Consider the following 10,523-nt stretch of genomic DNA (forward strand, 5'->3'; position numbering starts at 1 on the left):
TATTATAGATATATATATATGTTTTTTTATGTAATTTCAACACAAGGCTACAAATGGAAAATATATATTTCAATCAATTGTTCACATTGAAGTACATCGTGCAACGGTACGGCACTATTGGCAGCTTAAAAGGGTTAGGCAACCGACAGTTGATTTTAAACTACTTCGAAGTAAACGACATGGTGATATATATATATATATTTATATTGTCAAATCAATTCGAAACTGGAGCCTTCAGCAGAATCAAATGTCGTAAGAGAATGGAATAAAGAACCGCCCAAGCCAATCAAATCACGTTCTGTCGAATATCTGCCAATCCAAACGTTTGATTCGACCCAGTCCCTTCGGATTGGGCAAACCCACATATATATACTAATCGGTATAACTGCACAATTATATATATATATATATATATATCAAATATTACCTCGCCACATTTCCGACACGTGTGTTTACGATGGAAGAACTGGAACCGCTTGTAGCACAGCGCACATTCGTTCTTGGGGTGGTGTAGATGGGGCAAGTCCAAGTCGCCAAGCAGGGGTTCACACTCGAGTCGCTGTTCCTGGAGTACCTTGTTGAGATGCGATAGCGCCGAGAGCTTTCGCCGCGCCATAAAGTCCGACACGGCTGGCGATGGCCCCTTGGCGTCCAGGTTGAGGAAGTAATGGCATTCGATCTCGCCCGCTTTCAAAGTCTCCATGAACACAAACCCGGAATTGTACACGCTGGCCCGGGTCAACTTGAGCGCGTCCAGCGGCGGACAACAGGCGAGTTTGATCGAGTGCATCGAGTAGCCCCAGCCGCGGCGGCCGTCGGGGGTGCGGAACTCTTCGTGGCACTACAAGCATCGACACTTGACGAAGAAGCATGGGCGACAAAACGGTACGACACGTACTTCGAGGTAGAGGAAGTCGCGGTGATGGGAAAACGGGACAGGTGACTTGACGCATTCCCAGAAGATGCCGACGTAGTCTCGAGGCCGCGCGCCGCTGGGACGCACCAAGTTGTACAGGACCATGCTGTCGAGGATGTCTTTGCGCGACTTCATGAGATTCTGGCCGCGGTCTACCTTGAACTGGAGCGCGATCTCTTCGATCGTCGCGCTCACGGTCGTCGTCCCGCGAATGAGCTTGGCCGACGAACACCCCGCCTCGGACGACGAGAAAGGGCCGCCGTGCTTGTACCCGGAGGATACAGAGTACTGGTTGTCGGAGATGCTTGACATGTACTCTCGAAGTGGCGGTTGAACGTTCTTGCTGATCCGCACCCCGTTCTTGACGCTCACGGTGGACCACTCCGAGTTGGGACTGTACGTGGTTTCAATCAGTCGCTGGCAACTCGTGCGCGCAACTTGGATCAACCGCTCCTCTTCGTCATTCCCTAGCTCGGGGCACTCAAAGTAGTCCCGCGGCAGCGGCAGGACATCTCGCGCCGACACTGGGAGTCGCATGGATGATACTGTGCACACTACCGATCCTCTCGGAGCGATGTCGACGGAGGTAACAACTCCAGCAGCAGCCAGCACCTATGTGACAGAAAGGGTCAGTTTGAAATCCGATCAAATTATCCAATATAGTTCATATTAAACTATGGAGGATGCAATCGGTTCGACGTTTTACCTTCAGGACAATTCATATTATTCGGTTTCGTGGTCAAATTAGTTTTCAAGGTTTATAGTGTCCAGGAGGTACGCGTGTGAGATTGCACACAACGAGGGACGACGCTGTTTTACCGGTAGATTGAGATGCGTTTAGCAATACTAGAGCGGAATAAAGTTTGCCAAAGTAACGTTACACTGTTGAGAGACATCGACGAGGTGTGTGTATGCCGACTGGTTGCATAAAGAGACTTGACTTAAACATGTAATTAACAAATGTATATGCAGTATTTCGTATTGTGTGGATCGGATTGGTCATAAATACATTGATGTAGAAGGTACTGACCAATCGAAGAGTCGCATTTCACGATTTACGACTGTGCGGATTGTGATTGAGTGTGTAGCGCAGTTTGTACTACTTACCGTACACCGTACACAATATCTACCTGGACTTTATTTCTACTCGCTCACAGTAACTACCCTGGAAGCAAAACAATTACGCTACAATACCCCGACCAGCATTGTGTTATCCGGAAAAATTGGGGAATAACCAATCAAAAGCTCGGAATATCTTGAAACATGGACAGAAATATTCCGCGACCTGTACTAACGTTAGAACATCCCCACCGGCTGAAAAGACCCGTTTATTGGGTGCGTACTTTGAAGATTTTTACATTTCTACATCAGCCGGTGGGGATGCTCTTAGAAGTACTTCGAAGTAACAAATGTGTATTTGACTTGATGTTTGTACGGGTACTTAAACTACTACTTGAAGTGCGTAGTATATTTCTTTTATTCTCACATGATTCGGTAGAACTGCATCTCCGTTTGGCAAATGAGGGCAACATTCAGGTCCATACAAAATCCAAGTGTACTGAATCCGTCATTAAAAAGTTCCTGTGGTTTTCGGTCAACGAACGCTTTTCACCTAGGTGAGTTTGATACTAGTACACGCTTTCCCCGTAACGTTACTGGTAGTCGTATCTGCGTAGTACTAGTCAAGTCCGTACTATTTATACGTACCAGTAGGCGAGTATCAACATGTGCATGCGTCAGTTGTCCTGTCGACGGACTCGCCATGTCATTCCTACTCATTGGACGGCTGGGAAATCGCCTGGGCAAAACTCGCAAAACGTAATATATTTTTGAATGAAAAGTCGGACAAGTCTTACTGAAAAATGGATATAAAATGTTTTCGAAATGTAAACAGCCCAGCTCTCATTTTGTAAACTGAAAATTCAATACATTGACCTCAAAAGCCCTATCTAAACTTTGTCCAAATCCTTCCAAATGTTTTGTCCATAGTACCTCAGATTCATGAGCTTCATGTTGGTTCACGTGAAATCGCACCTCGAACATTGAACTTTCGTCAGTTTCGTCAGCCTTAAACCCAAAAAACCCAACCTAAACCTCCTTGAATGTAAAATCGCTATTGCTCGTGAAATAGAGTGCAACGTCGAGATTACGCTCCTTCAGTAGAGTCAAAAGTATTCTATTTTCGTTTGAAAGTCAACCTGTCGAATTTAATACGGTTCCATATTGTGGGTTATGCCCACGCCAACTGGTTTTCGTGATTCTTGTGACCAGTACAGTGTACCGGTAGTAGATACTATAATAGGACTAACTTAATGCAGTACTACAGTACTAGTAGTAGTTTCCTACTAGAAATAGCCCCTGACGCGTCAGTGTTGAAAATATACTTCCAACTATACAATTGTAACAAAAGACCTGATCGATACACTTGGCGATACATACATACACGTATAGTAAGTACCACAAATCAATCACTTTTCAAACCGCCTGCATCTGTTCACAGTACAAACACACTGTACACAAATACTGTTATGTACGACTTCAAGGAAGTTATTAACTTGTTACCATTAAGAATACATCCTTCGAATTTTATTAAGTTATACTACGTAGTATTAACTTGTTACCATTACAGTAATAATATATCCTTCGAAGTATTATTACTACGGGACGTGTCGATGATCTTCTTTATGTACAGTAATGGTAGGCTGACGACGACGAGTTTAGTTAGTTGATGGATGATCTACTAGTGTATACTACTACTACTACTACTACATGGCGACTCGCAGCGCCTTCATTTGCTTGTACAATGCGACCACGTCGTCGTCGTGGTTGTGGCTCGATAATGATGTTGTTGTTGACGATGATGATTGCGCCGGGCCATTTAGCGTGAGTTGCACCTTTTCACGGAGTCCTTCCAGCTGCAGCGTCGAGTCATCGTCGGAAAAGCTCAGACTCGAAGTGGACGTGGCCGTGGCGGGTGTGTGGTTGGTAGTGCTCGACATAAACGACGAGTTGCTTCCGCCGCCACATCGGGAGGACGTGCGCTGGTTGAGTCCGTCCCCCATCATCATGGACGTCTTGGTTCCGCGGGAGGATGGTTTGCCCAAGCTGCCCCGCGCACAAGACACCGTGTCGAGCTTCTTGGCATCAGCCAAAAGCGACCGTTCAATCGACTTGAGGTCGTCGGTCGTGAACGTGCCGGCGCTCGTGCGCATGCTCACGAGTTTCGAGTCTCGGAACTGAAACGTTTGGGTCGATTTCCGGGGGGTATATGGTTTGTGGGTCCGGTTAGCTGGGGACCGCAGCAACGACGATGATGATGCATGATGGGACCGCCAAGACGATCGCGACGACGACGGCGACGACGGGGGTACGTGGGTTGTATGGTGGCCGTAATGCAGCGCCGCATCCACTTGCGCGGCAAGGTTGGAAAAGACGGGCAAACTGCTTCGTCGGGAGTTTGTAGCCGACGACGAAGAAGGAGGCGGAGGAGGTACGGAATAGTGATGCCGACCGCGAGGATTGTTGTGATGAGATGCATCGCGGTACGACGGCGACGTGAGCGCCAGCACCGACGACGGCAGCACCATGGGTTGCTGGTATTGATACTGGTGGTGGTGATGGGAGGTTGAAGTTGATGGGATCAAAGGGGTAGGTTTCTTGAACACGGTAAAACTTGGACGGAACGACGACGCGTCGCTGACAAACGAATGCGACAACCCTCTCGGGGGACCGGCGTACCCGTCGCGGGACGACGAACACGGCGAAGAAGACCCGTCGGCGTACGAACCCGCCGCTTCGTCGAACGAATCGCCCGGCACGCTTTTGGCATGTCGAAGCGTCAGATGGTTGTCGTACTCGTCGTGGGCAGGAGGGATGCGTCGACCGGATGATGAGGTTGTTGCAGTGGACGCGGCGACGGTCATGGACGACGTGCGCCGAACGTACTCGTGCAGTGCCCGCGACCGAGCGCTTTGCAGCACATCCATGGGGGAGATATCGTCTTGTTCGTTGTCTTGTTCGTGGTCGTCGGTCTGCAGGAAGGAGGTCATGGTCATGGTCGCGTCCAATGAAAACTGTCGGTGGTCGTGGGGGTTGGTACGTGGTTGCGAGTTGAGAAACGTCGAGTGAACGTGCATCGATCGTTCGCGTGTGTCTTGGGAGCAGTTGATGCACACACGAACATGTACGACCGCCTTCTTGGAGACGGCCGACGACATGGACGCGCGGCGGGGGTGGCGCGGCGCCGACGACGCGTCGATGGTCCACAGGCCCTGGCATTGCATGCACACGACCTCGCCGCACTTTCGACAGCGCACTTTGTGCCTAGAAAACACCCCAAACTTTTTGACGCACACGTGGCACGCTGACCGGTCGCGCTTTGGCACGAGGTCGTGGTCGGGGAGGATGTGTTCGAGACTCAGTCGTTTCTCGTGCAGGTATCGATTCAAACGCAGGACTTCGGTTAGGTGTTTTCGGGTAGCCAGACGCGACACGACGCGCGGCAACGTCCCTTTGAAGTCCACGACCGCCATTTGGGTGACGTTGAGGAACCCAGGGAGGTCGCTTTCGACAAACACGAGGCCCGAGCGCTGCAGACTCGCGCGAACGATGGACGATAGCGGCGGACACGCGGCGATGCTCACCGACTCCCGTGCAAGGATCCAGCCTCGCCGGCCGCGGGCGTCCACGAATTCGTCATGTGTCTACGAGTAACGAAATTCGAAACTGAGCAAAAAAAGAACGCGCGCGCGAAAAACGAGGAAATCCATAAGATACCCACGAAACCGTCGAAAATTCAATGGAATACCATACCTCGAGGAAGCAAAAGTCCCGGGCTTTGCCCAACGCGATGGGGGACTTCATTGCGTGCCACCGCACGGTGATGCTATGCCATGGGGCCGCCGACGCCGGCGGCAAGAGGGTGTAAAGTACATGTGCGTCCAAGCAGTCGTCTTGGTACGTGTCTGCGAACGTGCGGGCGTCGCGGGTCGTAGGGCGCTGGTAGAAAGACGCGACCTCGTCCAATGTTGCCGCGACTTGAGTGACGCACGCACCCATCATGATATTCCCGCCATGAAACTTCTTGCTCCAGTCACGCTTGGATCGGCCTTCGAACATGCGTGCAGACAGAATTAAACTGTCCATGAATCCGCCTCGCGACGATGACAAAAATGGCGGCAGCGACGACTTGACCTCGGAACTGGTGCCGCCAATGGGCGTCCACACGACGTTCTCGTCGCGCATGTCGGCGTGCTTGATCAGTTCCTTGCATGACGTGCGTGCAATGTGCACGAGGTACCGCTTCTCCTCGTCAGGCAGGTCCTTTCCCTTGGTGCTGAAGAAGTCCGCCCCCACGGGGAACATCATGGACGTTGCCGGTGGCATCGCGTTTCGAAATATGATCCAGTCGACTCGCCAGCCCAGTTCCAGCTGGTTACACGCGCCAGGCGGTGTTTTTGAACCCACCAATCAAATGCGTCCGTCGTGTTTTCCACGACGAGGATATGTTGGATCTCATGGCGTAAAATACGTTAAAACACACACAACATAGGAGGTTAAAGTGTTTTGCTTGGGCATTTTGGTGGACATTGACGTTTCTGAAAGTAGATGATACTATGTACTAGTAGTGGTTCCATGAGTAAGTACTCCATTCACAAGGACGACAGCGGCCCTTTTTATGATGGAGATTAATGGACTCGTTTCATTCTGCATGGTTGCTGCCGCACAACTGGCTACTACCTATCATTTGTGTGGGTGGTCAAGTACCAATAATAGATGCATGGTACAGTACCCATAGTTTTACTACAGCTGCTGGGTACGGCGGAAGGAAATCCATTTAACGTGTTTTTATTGACATGGGGTCAGCGCTAACTATACTTGATGTTTGTATGCATACAAAGCAATATGATTTCTGTCGCCAGTCCTGTGACAAATCGTGTCAGGTGATGACACCCTCCCCACTTGCTAGGGTGGGACCATTGCAATAAGTTGGCACATGATTTTTCACAGCTTTGAGCTGTCGTGATGGAGTGGATGTGGCGCTGTTACTAGTAAGTTATAGTAAAAGGGGGGGTGGTCTTGCTTTAGCGGCATTGTTAAGCGGCCTCGGTTTTGATTGACTGGGACAAACAAGACTGTTATTGTACGCAATCTTTGCTCAGCATTTAGTGCGTACCGGCACATATTTATGGGTATGCAAGTACTCGTAATGGGATTGATTGGGGTTCTGGAGAAATATCCAGGAGCTCGAAACATCTTTTGTTTTTCACTGTATGTGGGCTCGCTCTTGGTTAACCATACAGTTGAAACGTGGTTCACGTGTACGTACCCGTCGTACCGTCCGTGCTCACTATGTACACGATACCTCGTCGTGACAACATTCGTACGGTAAGAATAATCGTCATATGTAGGTATGTAACGTTATGGGGAGCACAGGAATTCGGTAAGCATCAGTTGGCGAAACAAGCATCCAGTACCGCATTGAACATGCAGTACGTACAGTACATATCTGTAGCGGTCCCCTTTGCGACGTTGCTCAGGTCTGTCGGTGTGTCGCTCATAAGCTCATTCGATTGCGCATGAATCAACATCAAAGAGAAGAGTTCCCCAAACCTAAGTATTTGGTTTGCAATGCATTGCAATTGTACACAGTTGGGTCTAAAACTACAGTACACCTTGTATGAGGTACTTTATTTACGAATACATGGTGGCGACGTTGATTTGTTGATGCAGTTTCAGTCGAAGGTCACGCAAAGGTCAGCCCCAACAACTACTTCTAATGCATGCTAACGTGAACTTTAGCGCCTAATTTGCACACAAACGTACAAGTACCTCACAACTACCGGTACCAGGTGCACGGTGTGAACAGTCCGTCCACCAACCAAATGAGCACTGTTCAAGCAAGCGTTACATTCGGATACTGTACCGTACATAGTAGTAGCTGTCAAGAAGGGGCACTTTGGCCTGTCTGCTTTGGCCTATTTGGCACATCCGGATTTTGTGCCCTCTGGCTCTGACGGCACAAAACACCGGATAAGGATAGTATCCAGTGTTTTTTTTTTCCCTTTGGTTGGCTGTAAGCAGTCGGATAATCCTCACTTTCAGTTTTGCCCCCGACCACACAAGTGTTCTTTGTGTTCCTCGTGCTCTCGCCCCCTTCCTCAGTGCTACCTCTTTCCTCGTCCTCTTGACAGTAGGATGTGATATGCAATAACGATACTGTATGTTATTTTTACCCCACCAAAAGAATATTCTGAGGCATGTGTGCGAAATGAAATCTGAAACTATCTGAAAGTGTGCTTTCATGTACTACTTACTGTACTACGTAGTACTACTGTAGTATGTAGGATTATTAACTTGCGAATGGCCGTTTTTCCAAGAAATGTTTCCAAAATCGAAATGTTATTCCATTTTCCGAGATTGTGTGCCTCAGGATGCCACCAACATTCAGAACTTTATGCCACAATTTTCTTGAGATTTGGGTGTTTTCTGGCGTAAATAAAATGGACCGAATTGGTCCAACAAAAAATATTTTATGGAGGTTTGTGTTCAAGTTGAAGCCTTGCACTTCGCAGTCAATCGGAAATCGAATGATTTTTCCATTATTCCACTGACATCCAGACAACGTTGTAGATACTTCGTTTCTCCTTTTTATTCATGGGATATGAGACTTTGGGAAATTTTGCAGACTTACCAAAACGATTTATGGCATAATTGTATGGGGTGGGTAGCAACCAAACCAGCCCAATGTTCTGCAAATTAACAGAACCCTTCCTTTGTTTCTGTAACGCCACCAGGCAAACTTTACAGTACCGTTAACGTTACGACCTCATCCACCAATTCATCTCAATGCTTACAGTACATACAGTATCGGAGTCTAGGATGTGAAATGGAAGTACTTCCTCGTAGACCTACCCGTATACACCAATGTTGTCTAGTCATCGTGGTACACTCCAATTAAGAGTGTAAAACAGTACCATTGTTGCTTGGAACTTCCCCTAATTATTGTATAATCGTTATACGGGATTTATACTGTCGTATCATCTGACGACCTCACCTCTTACTAGGGGTTAAGTGCACCCCTCAGTGGTTGGTGATTGCTGACCACTGGCGATGCAGTTAACCCCTGTAGGATGCGGGAAATGACTTTAACAGTTAACCTCAAACGACTTGGCAGCATACCACGCAGCTCGATCGCCCTAGCTCATATCATACCAAAATACACACTAGGGGCTGAGGACTTCTGATTGGCATTTCCTCGAACGCGCAACCTAGAGTGCATGGAACAGGGACTTCGACTCAAAACTGTTCCGTAATTTTTATGGATTTGACATTGAATTGTAAGAAATTATAAAAACCAACTAACGTAACGAGTCAATTTATGGACATGCGCCAATTTATGGACAGGGTGCACCAGCCAATCAAAGTCAAGTTCAACTTACTCTAATACTGAAATACTTTTGTAACCCAATATCGCACACAGAAATAAATTCAAAGAGAATGAATTATCCGAACAGTAGCGAAGGCGCGAGCACCATGGCGCGAAAATCTGAAGCTCATTAAACAGAAAAAGTAAGGTGAAATAGGCAATTTTGTATGCTGTGCAAGGTGAACCACCTTGCGAATTCCATAAATAATTCTGAAATTGTATGATTTTAAAACAGTATAAATTGTATTTTTTTGTATAGTTTCAATTAAATATATCTTCAAGTTTGTATTCTTGATTTTTATTTTTCATGTGTCTGTCGCAAGGTAGGTAGGTGGGTACGACCCCGACGGCGTGATCGAATACGAGCACTGGCCCTGGTCCAATATGTGACGGAGGTACCGCAGCAGCTTGGCGCGCACACGTTCCGATTCCAAGGTCGGACCAACCGCTTGGTTGATCGTCGCATCGACTTGGTGGAGGGCGGGATAGCCCAGGATCGACGGGTTGAGTAGCCGCATACACCGCTCCATGCCTCATGACGCCTTGTTGCGATACATTCTACTCCTGTGATGGCAGTTGATGCAAGGAGCATTTAGATAATTATGTAACGTTAGGCTGTGTATGAGAGCAAGATCATGTGATGTGGTATTCAGGACTCGGTCAATTCTCAATTTACCACTTGCCTACTAACCCAATGAAATTGGTCATTCCACATTCCACCATCCAACCCGTGTCGGTGCCGCACACCTCCCTGCCGGTTTGATCACGTGGTTGCGCGGGCGGTGGCGCAAGACGTCTTGATTGCACCCATCGCAAGTGCTGAAGTGGTGGCTTCAGCACTTTGCGATGGGTGCTACCAAGACCTCTTCCTCCACCGCGTTGGCCCACCAGAGCCACCACGACATTGCAATCCACACAATATAGATGTAGTGATGGTGAGGATCCTGAGACGCAGTACCATTTCTGAGCCTAGTTGGTGGTCAGGATGTCTCATTCCGGACGACGTGGTCGAAATGGTGGAATTGTAATTGACTGTGAGTTGACTTGTCGTTTAAATTCTACATCCTTTGATTTATTATATATACTGTGGCATCTTATATTTGTTTCCATTGAAAACTTCGAATCGAACGAAGTTTTCAATGGAAACAAATATCTGCCTCGAACGTTGAGATGTGCCAC

General features: G+C 48.1%; 2 protein-coding genes across 2 annotated transcripts; both read right to left on the minus strand.

Annotated features, from left to right (window-relative positions):
• Positions 1-291: 291 nt before the first annotated feature.
• Positions 292-1,453, minus strand: H257_13273 (hypothetical protein; the record flags this gene model as incomplete). The annotated part of the gene is made up of 3 exons (XM_009840740.1): positions 292-309; positions 428-841; positions 899-1,453. The coding sequence occupies 3 exons, from the start codon at positions 1,451-1,453 to the stop codon at positions 292-294; spliced, it is 987 nt and encodes a 328-aa protein (XP_009839042.1).
• A 2,131-nt stretch (positions 1,454-3,584) lies between these two features.
• On the minus strand, positions 3,585-6,364 carry H257_13274 (hypothetical protein). Its single transcript, XM_009840741.1, has 2 exons — positions 5,729-6,364; positions 3,585-5,619 (listed from the first exon to the last, which is right to left on the minus strand). Exons 1-2 carry the CDS (start codon positions 6,299-6,301, stop codon positions 3,682-3,684), a joined length of 2,511 nt encoding a protein of 836 aa, XP_009839043.1. The 5' UTR covers positions 6,302-6,364; the 3' UTR covers positions 3,585-3,681.
• Positions 6,365-10,523: the final 4,159 nt, after the last annotated feature.

This window comes from Aphanomyces astaci (assembly GCF_000520075.1).
Source record: "Aphanomyces astaci strain APO3 unplaced genomic scaffold supercont1.47, whole genome shotgun sequence".
Taxonomy (NCBI): domain Eukaryota; phylum Oomycota; class Saprolegniomycetes; order Saprolegniales; family Verrucalvaceae; genus Aphanomyces; species Aphanomyces astaci.

Excerpts from the sequence above, each read along its gene's own strand:
- H257_13274 (XM_009840741.1), bottom strand. The coding sequence starts at position 6,301 with ATGCCACCGGCAACGTCCATGATGTTCCCCGTGGGGGCGGACTTCTTC. Across the intron at positions 5,620-5,728 it reads GGGACTTTTGCTTCCTCGAG|ACACATGACGAATTCGTGGA; the intron begins GTATGGTATTCC and ends CGTTACTCGTAG.